We start from the raw sequence: 15249 nt of genomic DNA, 5'->3' as shown, positions 1-15249 counted from the left end.
ACTTGCAGAGGTAGCACAGATCATGCACTACTTCTGCCCTTAATGGAGAATTTCCCACTGCTGTTTCCCTGTTGGTCTTAACCATGGTTAAAATTATGTTAGCATCACATAATTCTAATGTCATCTTAATTGGACAATGAAGTCATGGGTTGAGATTTGTTTAAAATCCTGGTGAAAATAAATAATTTTTCTGAAATGTGGAAATATGTTCTCATGCAAGTGATATATAAACAAAGTTTTAAACCATAATAAAATACTTCATGACAGCAAGGAATACAAGACCACTGTTCTGGGAAAGCTTGTTGGAAGAAACAGTAAGGCAATGCAGAGATTATAATCTTTTCTAGGTTTTCAAGCATGAGGTAGCAGAGCTACTAAATGGAATCTTGGGAGCTGTGGTAGAATACTGGATCCTTTCAGGGTTCATAATTGACAGGAATATGTTGCATCCTGTAGCTGATGATCTTGCATCTTACATTGCCATTTCATGTGATGGTAAGACTCTTAATTTATCACTCCATACAACGAATAAATCTTAACGCGTGTAAAACTTCTCAATCTTTGTATCCAAACTAAAAGTCTGGGGTTGGATGCAGCTTGCATGTTATTAATATTTATTTATTTATTGAATTTATATTCCGCCTATATACAAAATACCCTATTGCTGCATTGACTGAATGGGAATTCTGCATCCTCTCATTTCCCTTGCAGTACTTCCCCCTGGAGGGTCCTCCAACCTCCCAGAGTAGATTTGCAGGGTACAGCAGAAAGAGTATGTGGAAGTCCTGTTCTGCTAGTAGTATCTGTTACACGTATGCAGCGAGGAAACTGAATCCAATCCCTATCGTTAAACATTTGGCTCATTAATTAATGGCTCATTAATTAAAATCAATACATGAAGTAGAGCCTTCCTCATCTGCAACTCCTAGTCCTTTGCAGTTCTTTTCCTCTTTGCTCATTCCCTTTCTCCATTTTCTTTCCATCTTAGAATCCTTTCATTGGCTTTATTAGCCACCCCTACTCCCCTTAATTTACTACTGTTCCCTCATTCTTCTTTTGCACTGTAATTTACAAGTACTACTTATGTATAGAAAAGGGTTAAGTTTTGGTGACTGTAATTGTTACCTGCGCAGTAGACACTGTATACAAATGACATAAATAAATAATATGGGTTAAGAAAGTTCTAACATTCAATCACTTGTTTTTTGCAAATCTTAAACTTTTCAGCTTGAACCAAATATGTGAATAAATAATTATATAAACTTAAAGATCAGTCCTTGCAGTCAGATGTTTGAAGATGTCAGACAATTTCATGGTCCTCTCTGTGGGGCCTGTATCAATAAGACAGCAAATTGTATAGAGTTGTGATTTAGCAAAGTGTGCTTTGTACCTTCCCCCCCACCACCACTCCATCTTGTACCTGTTGCAAAGGCCAAGTTGATTGTATTTCCCAAATGTTCATGCTGCTTCATAGCTCCCAGAATAGTAATATACCTTAAGAGCCTGTTTGAATCCTATGTCCTGCCCTTGGATTTGGTCTCCTCACTGCCATTTTACTTAAGTAAAAAGTGGCAGAGCACCCAGACATTTTTCTGCAGCTCAAAACTATATCAACAGTTTAGTATGTTCCCCTTTAAATAAATGTCAACATTGCTTCTACATAAAATCTGTTTTAGACGTGTTTACCTTATATTGTGAGTACTTCAGGATTTGAAAACCTGATAAAACAAAATGAGGACAATAGTTACAAATACAAAGCAAACAACTTTTAAGTAGTTGATGGCTCTTTTGGGGGGAGGACGGAGGGGAGTGTGTATATGCCTCAATAATCGTGGCTATTCAAGTGGCAGCACCCGACAGAAATTAAATGAAGCGGGATATTCACACAGTACATAGTTAAATTATGGAATTCGCTACAACAAGTGATAGATGGCTTTAAAAAGGCGGTGTGTGTGTGTGTGTTAGATAAATCCCAGGAGGAGAAGGCTATTAGACCTGATGGCTATACTCTGCCTCCAGTATCAGAGGCAGTAGGCCTATGGACACCAGTTGCTGGGAACATGCGCAGGAGGGTACTATTGGACTCGTGTCCTGCTTGTGGGTTTCCCATCGACAGCTGGTTGGCTAAGGCGTGAACAGAATGCTGGACTGTTCCAGCATGGTTCTTACGCTCTTATTACTGGATGTCCATAGCTTTGTTTCCTTTGTCAATGCGTTTTTCTTTAAAGATAAAGGCGTACTTGTCCAGGAAGTTAGTGCTTTTTATTCAAACATCACGTGTGCGTTGCAGTTGCTGGATCCTTTGGTAGGGTTTATTCTATATTTGGATATTTATTTATTTATTTATTTATAACATTTGTATCCTGCCCTATATCATTAGAATCCCAGGGTGGCGTACAGATAAAAGCATACAGTATAAAACAGTAAATATACATAGCTAAAAACAAATTAAACCATGAACCAAGTTAAAACAATATATAATTTAAAAGCAGTAAAAACAATTAAAACAGTTAAAACAATGTGCCATCTTCGTGAATTTAACCATCAAAGTCTTTGTTAAAAAGCCATGTTTTTACTTGGCGTCGAAATGAAATCAGTGTTGGTGCCAGTCGGGCCTCCAAGGGGAGGGCATTCCATGGTCAGGGTGCCACAACATGTATATGACCTATATGTATGCATTCTGTATTTGTATGACCTATTGTATGCATTCTGTAAAAATGTACTTAAGACTTCTGTATGTTAGAGTTCAGTGTTTTAATTCTAGGAGATGTGTGTTTTTAGCACTTGTTGGCAGTATCAGAGGATCTGTCCTTAACTATTGTATACTATGTTTTATATAATTTGACAGGCTTAGTAATCCTAATAATTTAAAAATAGTGATAAAGGAGACAGAAATACAATAGTAATATGAATATTAGCCCTTTTCCGTACTGTTTCCTTAAGGTTTTCTTCTCCCCCTTCTCGTCAGATTTTTCAGCAGAGGAATTAAAACATTTCATTTCTTCCATTCCATCTCTGTGGCTTGAAATGTTTGTTGCAGAAGCAGTCTTAAAAAAATTATATTTCCATACCAGCACTGTTGTTTCTTCTGAACTGCTCTCTCTCCAAAAAATGGTAAGTGTTATTTGACCTATTTAAGGCTATTCTAAACATTCTGGTTCAATTCTGATGTAATGTTCATGGTCTAATAAAACATAGTTTGGATTGGTAGTGAACAGTGTGCCTGCATGCTTTCTCCTCTCCCCTCTCTTGTGACATAATGCAATACTTACTGGTTTGTTAAACTATCGTTTTCTGTGACATCCAAACTGGGAAACTGTATTTTGAGAATTTCCAGCAAACCAGGACATCAAATCATGAACCTTGGTTCCCACAGATATGGTTATTAATTAGTAGATAGACAGCTGACATTGTTCTGGGAATGGGTGGCGTGGGATGAGGGAAGCACTTTTACAAGACTACATTGCTTAGTTTTCCTTACTTCAGGCTCTGATAAAGCCACTCATTTCCTAGATTTGTTTTCCTCTAATCACCAGAGATTGGGTACCAGTTTTTCAGAACTTCATCACAAACACCTGATGCATAGATATCTCAAAGCAGTGTGGTGAAAATAATGATATCTAAACTCTGAGAGATAAGTGGAAATCTTACAATCCTGGGCATGCCTACAGATATTTTATGGTAGAGGCTTGCAGGCAAAGATTTGACAGCCTATGTGAAATTTCAGTATGTCAAATTAATCTTTCCCTTTAAGGCATAGTGTCCTGAGCCTTCCCCAGCTCTGTTGTCTGCTGACCACATCCTTGTTGACTATTCTTTCCATCCTGCCCTGAGTTTCTCCCCAGTCATTTCTTTGGCTTCGGCTCCCATTGCTTCCTCCCTTCTTCAGCCCTCTTTCTCTCTCCTTTACATTCCTTTTTTTGACGCTTACTGCTTCTCAATCACTGTTCATCATACCTCCCACTTGAGTCATACTATCTCTTAGCTCCCCTACATTTCATAACTCTCCTTCCAATCAGTAGGTTGGATCCAAAGTTGCCTGACAGGAGAGGCCTTCTCTCCACTGAAGTCTTCAATGCCCCTGAAAAAAAAAACACCTCATGAACAGCATAGGCTGTGGTGCTGGGAGCTGCCATGAGAAGGGAGAATTCATCAATAATTGGGAGGAGACACCTTGCATGAGTGAAATGGGAAGAGCTCTCTTGTGTCATCAGCTTCTCATCTGTGCAACTTTGGACCCCACCTAGTGTCTCTAACTCTTGCCCATTTCTGCCAATGGCAATTGCTTTTTTCCTGATCCTAATCCCTGTGTGGCATATGAAGCTGTATCCTAGCAACATATCCCCCTGCCCAATTCCATTCATCAGTATATTTCCCCCCACATTCCAGAATGTGGATGCCACTTCAGAGTACTTAGAGGCACTCCTGACTCTGAAACCTTACAATAGTCCACAGTTCATAATTCCCCCATTGGTTTCCCTTCCCACTCCTCCCAAAAAGCCAGAATATGTGAGAAATAAAGATTTCCTAGTTGAAAGCATTTATGGCATGCTGGAAGTTCAGCCTTCCACGGCTTCTAACAGTGGAGACCCATAGGTAGTTAGAGGAAGATGCCATTGCACTTCCCCCTCCCAGCCTAACGGATGATTACTTCATCTGTTTGAGTGAAAAGGACATCTTGACCTAGTCCAGGTATTCTTCAACAAGATCTTCATTATGAAAGAGGTACCACTAGGGAAGAAATGAGAGGACTGGAGGCTTACCTTCTCCATGCTCTATATGGGTTGTATCCAGCTGTGTCCTTGCATTAACAGAAGAGTTTTCACAAATTCTCCTTTTCTTCACCACTTCCATGCTTTGCCAGAAAGTTCCACAACCCCCTAAAGCATATCAGAGGGCCTGCAGAGAGAAGCAGGAATCTGTGAAAAATCACCTTTTTCCTCCCCACCCCCTTCCATTCACAGAAGCTTCTGCTGGATCCAAGAGTCTTCCATTAATGGAAGAACACACTTGGATGCAGTGCTATGTGTAGGGAAATGAAGGAATTTGAATACTAAGCTTCTGTCTTAGTTGATGGAGCAGAAAGTGGGGGAATGTCAATAAAATACTTGGGGCATGGCTAGACCTACCGATGGAGGGGGGAGGATCTCACGATATGATGATCGTGAGATCCTCCCCCTTAGTCTACATGCGGTGCGCGACATCCCGGGAGGATGAAGAACGTCGCACCCCCCATTTAATTTTTTTTTTTTAAAGATGAATGCCCCAGCGCTCCAGCGAAAAGGTGGGTGGGTTTTGTTTTTGTTTTTTTTAAAAAAAAACATCCTCCTGCTCACCCCACCACACCCCTGATGGGCATGGAGCTCCTGTGGAGCTCCATGCCCGATTCCTGGCTCCTTGCAGTTACTCGCGAGGAGCCGGGACGATCCTGAGAGTGCGGGAAAAGTCGGGATTGAAGCTGTCCCGGTTATCCCGGGGCAAGGGAGGGATCATCCCTCCCTGCCCCGGGATCCCCTGTGCATCATGTGGACACACAAGGATGATTCCGGCGCGATCCCGAGGATATCGCCCTGGCTAGACATGCCCTTAGTTACATCCCCCCAAGCAGGATGAGAATTAACTGGGAACCAAACTATTAATAAAATGTTGCCACAACCAGTGAATCACAGAACCGTATGAACTTCCTCTGCTTTTTGTGCTGCTCTTGGCTATATACTGTTCTTGGTTCTACACTTCTCTGTTACAGCAGTGTGTAATGGAACATCCTAACTCTACATAATATGAATAAGAGTGGGAGAAACTATTTTGGCCCATGGGAGTTACTTTCACACCACAGTCATTATTTTATAAACCGTGGGGTATGGTAATATGAATGCTAGTATGGCTGTATTAACTTTAAATGTAAAAAAAAAAAAAAAACAACCCAAAACTGGAGGAAACCAGTAATGGTTGTAATAAACAGATTTGTCCTAATATCTTTAAACATAGCCAGACTAAAGTGTCATTGTTGCAACAGGTTTGTTCCTATCTGCCTGCTTTACAAGTAGGGATGCGTGAGACAGGGAAGATGCAGAAAGCAAAGAAAAAGAAAATAGGGCAATGGCCTTGCCCTGAGTCTCAAAGGGCATTACTGATGCTAAATGGTGATAAGCAGAACCAAGCCGAAGTGCTGCCTGATGTACCGTAAGTAATACCTATAACATCACCGGTTTTATTCTGCTTTGGGGGACAGCTTCTGACCTGACACATTTCTTGAACTTTATGTGACCTGTGTTGTTGTCTGCAAATTACTGTGACTGGCAGAAAGCTCTGTTTTAATCCTATAACACATCTGGATGGGGTGTGTAGTTTTTCCCCCCTTTCTCTCTTTTCTCTGTATATATGTAGACTGCACATACTTTTCCACTATTAATGTAAATTGCTTCCCAAGAGAAATGGATCTATTCATGGAATTACGTTTTTAAAAACAGCTTAAGCCTTGTATATTGAATGATTGCTAAATTTATTATAGGTACAAACTGTAGAGAATGTTTCAAAACTGCAATAAGAACTCGTATTTCAAAGTCTGAACACACTGAGATGTATCTGTCTGTGAGTACACTTATTATTGCAGTACACAGTGGTGTATTTATTTAGTCAATTAAATTCATTCATCTTAATGCACTTTTGTCATTGTTTGTTTTAGTATACAAACCGCTGGAAACGCTGCGCGTGTTCCAAGGATGTTAGAAAACAAAAACAAAGAAAATTGCCTTTCTTCATCAACTAAACAGAAGAATTTGTTGAAGGTTAATCTTAAAGGTAGTGGGAGTTGCTAACTTATACTAAGTTCTTCCCAGTTTTGCTATTTATAGGTTCACAGTTGGCTCTGTTGAAGGTGGAGCAGTATTTCATAACTGTATAGGTCAAGCATCAGCCCCTTGTGTTACGTAATGTCATTTTTTAAAGTAAGGGAAATAATTCTGCAATTGATAGAATAAAGTCTTTTTGTTTGGGCATCCCCCCTCTTTCCCCCCTCTCTCACACACTCTTTCAGACACACACACACACCCCGCAAATTGTACAGTGAGGGTGCATCCTAAATGAGTCCATTCCAGTCGTGTCTGCCTTACTTTGCTAATCCACCTCAACCTGTGTTTGGAAAGGATCAGCATCGTCTTCTGATTTGAAAGTCTAATTCAGGCTTCATCTCTTTCAGTCTTAGACGTTTTGTGAACAAAGACTGAAGTGTATGCTGTGTTACGTATCCTTATTAAGCATATGGACTGTTTTCTGCTAGGCATTGAGCCCAGGCTATGAAATGTTTTTGGCTCTTAATCTTAACTACACTGGATTCCAAGCACTGAAGGTTAAAATAGCAGTAGAGTAAATTAGTCAGGCTCCACTTAAAGCATAAATATAATAAAATGCAGTCAAACAAGACTATACTTGTCTTAACTCACTTGCTGGGACTGTTTATTAATATGAATTTCACCTAGACAGCATATAGTTATGACACTTAAGAATATTTGCAGTTAAATGACTATCTTTCTAAGAACTATATTCTAAATTGTATGCTGGATATGTTAAAGACAAAAGATCCAGTTTGCTAGATTTTAAATATACACTAAATTCTCATTAACTATATTAGAATGTGATGTTAAAATTGTTCTCATTTTCCCCTATTAATAGGTTGGTGTAGAGGTAATACAAATTTATATGTAATTACTATTTAATGTAAAAGAAGCTAAAGAATATTGAACAGGAGTTAACAAGGAACCATATACTTTCTGCATAAGAACAATGCCCTGCTGAAGATAAATGTAGCACTACTAAAATGACTTAGGGTGGATATTCAGCCATTTGCAATTCACTTTTGGATGAAGACCTGTTTGGTTTCTTGTCACTTTGCCATTTTTGCTTGTAGGTAAAAAGATCTATTGGCTTAGCCCATTGTGCAAATGGTGGGGGCAGACATAATGTTTTATGTTATGTTTTAGGTCTTATTTCATCATTCAGTTTAGATCACATTATTCGTAAGCTCTTGTTCAGCTACAATCAGTTGGCAAAAATAATATAGATAAAATTCAGAATTTTACACCATACTTGCGTTAATTGGGCCACTACCTGTAAACTGCAGTTCTATACTGTTTTGTTGCCCCTTTTCTAGCTCTAAATGAGACACTGTTCCCTCTCCTTAAGACTGCTTCATTCTTTTTAATCTCTCTCTCCCTTATCCATCCCCCCTTTCTCTCTCTGGTACTGTAGGCAAGCCAGACAGCCTATTGAGAAACAGCAAACCATCTGTTAACGGATTTGAAGTTCTGAATTATACTTGAGTGTGTAGAGGCACTCGTGCTTAGCCAGAAACATTCATTTGAATTAAGCTACAAACGCTGTGTAAAAAGAACCATACACTTAATGTAGGTTCATGAATAAATTTAAGGGAGGGCAACTGCACTCTAAACTTTTATTGCTTCAAAACCAAGCATTTTTGGTGTTCTGTGATCATTTGGTGCTTTTATAATGTGATTGAAGCTTTTTACAGCTTAAACGGGCGGGTAGTGTGCAGGAGGGGGGGAGATAATTCCCGTGTTAACCCTTTCACGGCGCAGTTTCTTTGCTGGATCTCTGATAGAACAGAAGCTCTATGGGCTTTTTGAATTTTTTGAAAAGGTGTTTAAACAGGACAAAGGAAAATCTTTTCATTACTGAATGATCTGGCATGTAGCCAGGTCTCCTCGTTCTCTACACTTTGATTATTTTCTTCAGTGCCATTTTGCCTAGACTAGTATAATCTATTAATTTTGTATGCTAGGAGAGACAGCTCTGCATATTGCTTGCAAAGGCAACAATGTGAAGAAATTGATTCATCTTCTGTCTCTACCAGGAATGGATATTAATGTTAAAGGTAAGTAGTTTATTTTTTGTACCGAAATATCCTAAGTCTTCCAAATAACTGTGATGTGTATGTTTGCAAAGTTCTTCTCATTCCTTGTTTTCCTGCTTAAGGGATTGTGACATAAAAGCAAAGATTTTATGGCCAGCTTGTAACTAAAGCTTATTGAACCAGCCAGCCATTGCATTTAATTGTATGTTTGGATTTTCTATTAAAGCACAATAGTGGTTTAAAAATGATTCATTTCTGGTGGTTTTATAGATATGGGGATAACAGTGTGAAAAGCTTTCTAGTAAAGACCAGAATTTCCTATAACAGTCTAACAGAATTGGAGATTTGAGTGCAAATTCCAGGTTCTTATTTTAATAGTAATATTCTGCTTTGTAGAAAGGGAGCAACATCTTCAACTTACTGCAGAATGACACTGAAGTAGACCTTTGCCTCTATGAACATATTTTAGCTTATTTCATTTTAAAAGTATAATGCAGAATGAGCATAAAGACTTCAAGAACAAAAAAAAAACATACTACATATTAGTACTTGATAGAAAATGTTTATTTTTTCACTTTAACAAATCTGAATTACAATATTATATGCATTGTGCTACTAATTTTGCTGTTTCCCCAAACTTTCCTTGATTTATAATTCAGACTATGCTGGTTGGACGCCTTTGCATGAAGCCTGTAACCATGGTAGCACAGTGTGTGTCCATGAAATTTTGCAACATTGTCCAGAGGTAAACCTGTTCAGTCAAGTGGATGGGGTAACTCCCTTGCATGATGCACTGTCAAACGGACATGTAGAAATTGCTGAGCTTCTTCTTCAGCATGGGGGTAAGTGCATTTATGTTAAATAAGCTTAGAGAAATTTAAATCTGTAAAAACTGCAGAGTATTGAAATTGGAGACTGTTTTGTATGTCATTTTGAAAGCTTGAGGTTTTCATAAATATTGATGTATATCTTGCCATATTGACACTCATTCATCTTGTCATTTAAATTATTTTAGTGAGCCCATAACATTAGCTGTTTTTTCACATTTGCTGAATTGCAGATTTTCTTTTAAATATGTATTAGCAAATGTAGATATAGGTAGCATGCTATTTTCACAAAAACTTGATTTTTACGTTAATTTCTACAATAAACTCATGTTTAGCTTAATTGCCTCATGCTACTTAATTTCAGTGCACTCTTGCTTATGTTTATGGTGATCCTAACGTTTTTTCTGGTAAATTGGCTGCTAGGAAGGCTAGCTTAATAATTCTGATGAAAAACAGTTAAATGTGGCTCACTTCCCATATTTGTTTTTTAATCATCAAAAATCACAATATGTGTATACCCTTCTTGAGACATGTTACCTCTCAGGTGTGTATACACCCATGCACAGCCACATCTGTATATATAAAATTAAGCCTTTGAAAAACACAAGATTGCATGTAATATGCCTATTCTACTGTTATGTGTCAGTCTAATTTTACATTTTGTCTTGTTTCCAGATTTGTATAGCTGTTATGACCATTCTGTTGTATACAGTAAACAAATGTTCTGTGCTTAGCTTTTTAGCTAAACTCTCCCAGAAACACAAACATTGTGCTGGTTTTGCCTGCTTTAGAAGACCTCTGTACATCTGCAGTCTTCTCCTGCCCCCTAAAGGATACTTTCTTTGTCTCTGGTTGACATCCTTTCACAATCAATATATCCCTTGCTCTTGTCCCTCTGTTTATGCTGTGCTGAAACTTAATGCTGTCTCCCAGGTGTTTTATTTATCTACTGCACCATGCAACTGACATGCCAAGCCAATACCTGGCCTCTCTTCAATCGGTCTAAGTGATGCAGGAGCCAATATTACAGCAAGTCCAAGTCTTCAATAGGACGTGGCATTACACTGACAGATGTGCATTTTTCCTGGGTGTCGGTGAAGAATGGCCAGTGGATGATCTCCTTGTCCTAGGGGAGAAGATCTACTTGCACTTTCATTCATCAAGGTCTTCTGGCAACTGTACAGGCTGTGTGTGCAGACTTATCTTTGCTGTCAGATGCCAGGCTTTGGCCTGTCAAACAGTTTGACAGCAGCATGACAGGAACTGTGTTGCACATTCAGTGTAGAATTACTCATGTTTGGTAACTAACTATACTTAAGAGAGCCTTTTGGGACTTTCTCCTAGTTCACATGCCATCCTCTACTTTCTTCTCCATTTTAGTTTTTTTTAGAAATGACCCTATAATGTAATATCTGCATTGCAAAATTACCATTTATTTCTCTTTAGTATGTTGTGCAAGCCACACAAATAATCTCAGTCTTATTACATTGTTACCCATCCTCCTAAAAAACCTCAAGGTTGCATACATGGCCCTCTTTTACTCTCACAACAACCCTATCCAATAGATTAGGTTAAGAAATGGTGATTGGCCCAGGATCACCTAGTGAGCTTTGTAACTGAGTGGTGATTTTAATCTCCCTGGTCTTTGCAGTTTACTTTTCTCAAAAGTAAGCTAATAGTAGTCTCTTCCCCATTTTAACATTTTTTTCTGCGTAAAGCATTTCAGTTTAACATATGTTGCATATGACTGCAGATTCTTTTTACATGTTCTAAGGAAACTACTTCTTATTGCCATGGGGCCTCCAATACAGCATGATAAAAATATAATTGTTAGATTTTTTTTCTAAAGAGGCTAGTGCCAATAGTCCTTGCAGGAGCAAAGGGCTATTCAGTTTTCAGGTGTTTAGTTAAGCACATTAGCTTTCTGTGTATTTAGACCTCATCCTTTGAACAATTGCTGAATTGTGGTAGGTGTGGCTAGGCACATTTCTCTATTCTCTGCATATACTTATTAGAAGCAAACAATTTACCTTTATTCTACTGTGACTATTGGTTTTAAGAGATCAAAAGATCTTAATAGATCTTAATCTAACTTATGTTGACCTTGCACAAAATAAGGTCTTCGTTGAGATTCATTGGGGAAAGTGTTAATATATATCTAGCATTACTTGCTAGATTACACTGTTTGTCTGAACTTCAGAAAAGAAGCCCTGGTTCATACATACAGTTGTGGGGAGCAGGAATCCTGATACAGTGTGGAAGTGTATGAGGAACACCCTCCATTTTAATATCCAGATAGCCTCCAGTGTGAACTAGATACTCTGTGAATACCCAAGGCAAGCAATTGATGGCATTTCTTTTCCTCCAAAGTAAGGGAGAAGAAACTTGTGGAAAGAGGTAGAGGGAAAGAGTTCTCTCAAAATCATGGTGACAGACCTATTTCAGCCTGAAGGCTGAATTCCATTCCTGAGAAGTTTTTGGAGGCCACATTTCATTGATAGGTGGGGCCAAATATATGTACAGTTTCGGCTTCTTCAAAATGCCATCCCCTGTGTTGCAATTGAGCTGCAAAAAGCCTGTGTGTAACAGGGAAGAAGTGATTTTCCAGGGTTGGGGGAATGGAGGCATAACAATGGGGAAGGTTATCCCTTCCCTCTCCAGCAAAGAGAGAGAAAACACACCAAAAATGCCCCACATTTTTGGCAACAATTAAAACTTTTTCAAAGCTAGACTGCAGTAGGGCAACCAATTTTTCAAGAGGGGTCCTTATTAACAGGAAGAAATGAGGGTGCAAGGTGGGTGAGCATCCACGATGAACACAAAAAAGGGAGAATAGTCTCAGGATGCTATACACACATTTATTGTAGAAAAGCCCAATGTGTTTTGGACTTTTGCTTTTTATTAGGCCTTCTTCAAGAGGCTGTAACAATATATTTTTATTATTATTTATTTAATTTCTATACTGCCCCATAGCCAAAGCGCTCTGGGTGGTTTACAAAGATTAAAACATTGAATATTAAAAAACGATACACAAAATTTACAAACAATAAAAAGCATAAAAACACACAATATCCATTTAAAATAACTATTCTAGGGCCAGATAAAAACTCAACAAATGCTGTTAAATGCCTGTGAGAAGAGAAAAGTCTTGACCTGGGGCCGAAAAGAACAATACTAAAAATATGAATGAGACAAAAACTAAAAAAATTATAATTAGAAAAGCACATTGCAAGCATGGTATATGCATGCATGTAAACAATAAACCAATTTGAATGCTACGCATAGTTCATAGGGCACATTGCAAGTAAGGCCTGTGCTTATATTTAAATAGCATAAAACACTTAAAATACTACCATATTCACTTGTAACAGTGTCTGCAGAAATTATTTCCAATAGATTGTCTTGTGTTTATACACTGGCGACTAGATGGGTGTGCTGATGGCCATGTTTTTTACACTGTTAGACAAGTTTTTTCTTTGCGTTTCTTACAGGTGTGTTACCATGACAGGTCTGTTGTGACAATGTATGTGTGTGTGTGTGTGTGTGTGTGTGTGTGTGTGTGTGTATATATATATATATATATATATATATATATATATATTAAATATGTATTGGTGCAGTCCCTTGAAGAAGGCCTAATAAAAAGCAAGAAGCCGAAAGGCGTTGGGCTTTTCTACAATACATTTGTTTATATCATCCTGAGACTGTTCTCATTTTGGTGTCTCTGTTAGCAACAGACCCCTTGAAAATCCCACCTTTTAAAAGCCTCCATTGGTATCTCAGTTAAAAAAAATAAGATAAAAAACCGGCAGCCATTTACAGTTTTAGGTTTCAGCCACTCCTTTTATAGCCATTTAATGTTTTTTTTCTTCTGCAGGACCAGTATTGCTACAACGAAAAGATTCAGAGGGAAATCTGCCACTTGATCTGGTAAAATGTGAAACAACTAAGCAACGTCTTTTGCATGCTGCTAAGTTAGAAGATACAGTTGAAGACTTTCAAGCTCAAGTGGAAAACAATTTTTATAATAAGACAGAAATTTGGATCACCTTATTTTGCAAGATGTTGCTAAACTTTTGTTCTGTATATAACTTATTTAGACCTCTTTCTGTAACATTGAAAAAGTTAGGCTGCTCAAATCCATTCCTAGTGTCAGATGATTGTTGTAAATTTAATACTAGCTCTTCTAGCCATTGGTTTATAGATCTTTATTCTAGAGAGCTTGAAACCTTTAAAGATCTCCCAGAGTATCTTCAGAAAACCATTGAGGATCTTAAAAATGGCCCAGAACAACAGAAACAAGCTTTTGCAGCAACACTACAACAAATTTCAATGACTGTTCAGATGTCTAGCTTGTATTTGGGCAACAAACTTCCAAACTAGCCTTGATTGTCTAGAATTGATGTTCCGTCTTGTTCATTGTCCTCAGCATTTAATGGTAATATCTATGCCTGACAGATGTACTCTTTCCCACAAGGAAAATGGTGAAGACTACATTGGCCCAGTTTAGCCATAACAGGAAATTATGGTTTCCCACTAAGTTAACAAGTTTCAGTGAGCATCAGGTTTTGCATATCAGAGTAGGATATCAGAAGCATCTGTTTCCAGTTGCACAGTAATCACAGCTCTCTATGATGGCTGGACTCAAGGAATTGTGGTTTAAATTATGTTTCCAGAACCAGCCAGGATCTGACACCATGACGTAATCCTGGCTTATTTTCAGTAACTATAGTTGGATTGGCTACCTTTGGTTACAACAGCAGTGATCACTAAGCTTTTGTAATACTTTTTAAAGATTGCATTTTTATTTGCAACGTGATCAATATTAGAGTAAAATAAATAATTGTTTGGAAAAATACCTTGTGCAGTAAGCCATTCCAGTGGTATTCAAGCAGGTGCACTTTTTAAAAAGAAAAGTAAAATACATTTCTAAAATGAGTTGTTTAAGAAGTTCATAACCATAGTTCACTAACCTTTATTTCATTCTTTGGTTTGGATGTTAATAATTCTAAAAATATAATAGCTTCCAATATTGTCAGATTTAGTGCATATTTTATGTCCAACTTCACCCCAGGGCTTTGGTCTACTTTTCCCATACAAAGTTGGGAAAGTGCATTTCCTTTGAGAAGGGTAAATTAGAAATGAAGCCCTTTTCTCTGCAATAGAGTGATGGCAATGGGTAATCTCACTAACCTTCCTTTCTACAGATACATACACACACACACACCTTCGAAGAAATGTCTGAGGCCAAGAATTTCTTGAAGGAGTTGGATTTAAAAATAAGTTTAATACTAAAATTAGTAAGATACCTTTACAAAAATGATTTTACTTGGTAAGTTTATGAAAGTTGTTGCCTTGGAACAAAACAGCTCTGTTAACAATATAGCTTCCTTGGCCTGCAGGGTCTTCCTCATATTCTACCTAAGGGCAAATCTAAAAGAAGCCACTTCCACCATTATTTAAATCCTCTACACTTAATTCACAGACTGCCCTTACAGCTTTTTAGGAAGCTAGGATGCAGTGAGAAGGAGAATCAGTTAGCAGTCTGGAATT

The 15249-nt window shown here is 38.1% G+C and overlaps 1 protein-coding gene across 2 annotated transcripts in view; it reads left to right on the top strand.

The window, feature by feature from the left end:
- The window catches only part of SLF1 (SMC5-SMC6 complex localization factor 1), a 36970-nt gene extending 22065 nt beyond the window's left edge, over positions 1–14905 (top strand). The window contains exons 11-17 of one of the 2 annotated variants that reach the window (XM_063129594.1): positions 348–495; positions 2969–3114; positions 6017–6183; positions 6686–6801; positions 8798–8890; positions 9529–9711; positions 13574–14905. In XM_063129594.1, the coding sequence (XP_062985664.1) occupies positions 348–495; positions 2969–3114; positions 6017–6183; positions 6686–6801; positions 8798–8890; positions 9529–9711; positions 13574–14079 (1359 nt within the window). In that variant the 3' untranslated portion in view covers positions 14080–14905. Of the gene's footprint in view, positions 1–347; positions 496–2968; positions 3115–6016; positions 6184–6685; positions 6802–8797; positions 8891–9528; positions 9712–10371; positions 11211–13573 lie in introns of those variants that run through there. The other variant, XM_063129595.1, reaches the window with a different exon arrangement.
- The last annotated feature ends 344 nt before the right edge of the window (positions 14906–15249 follow it).

The sequence above is a fragment of the Elgaria multicarinata genome, chromosome 6 (assembly GCF_023053635.1).
Source record: "Elgaria multicarinata webbii isolate HBS135686 ecotype San Diego chromosome 6, rElgMul1.1.pri, whole genome shotgun sequence".
In the NCBI taxonomy this organism is placed as follows: domain Eukaryota; kingdom Metazoa; phylum Chordata; class Lepidosauria; order Squamata; family Anguidae; genus Elgaria; species Elgaria multicarinata.
Note: the sequence above shows the minus strand (reverse complement) of the source record. Positions and strands in the feature narration are given on the sequence as shown.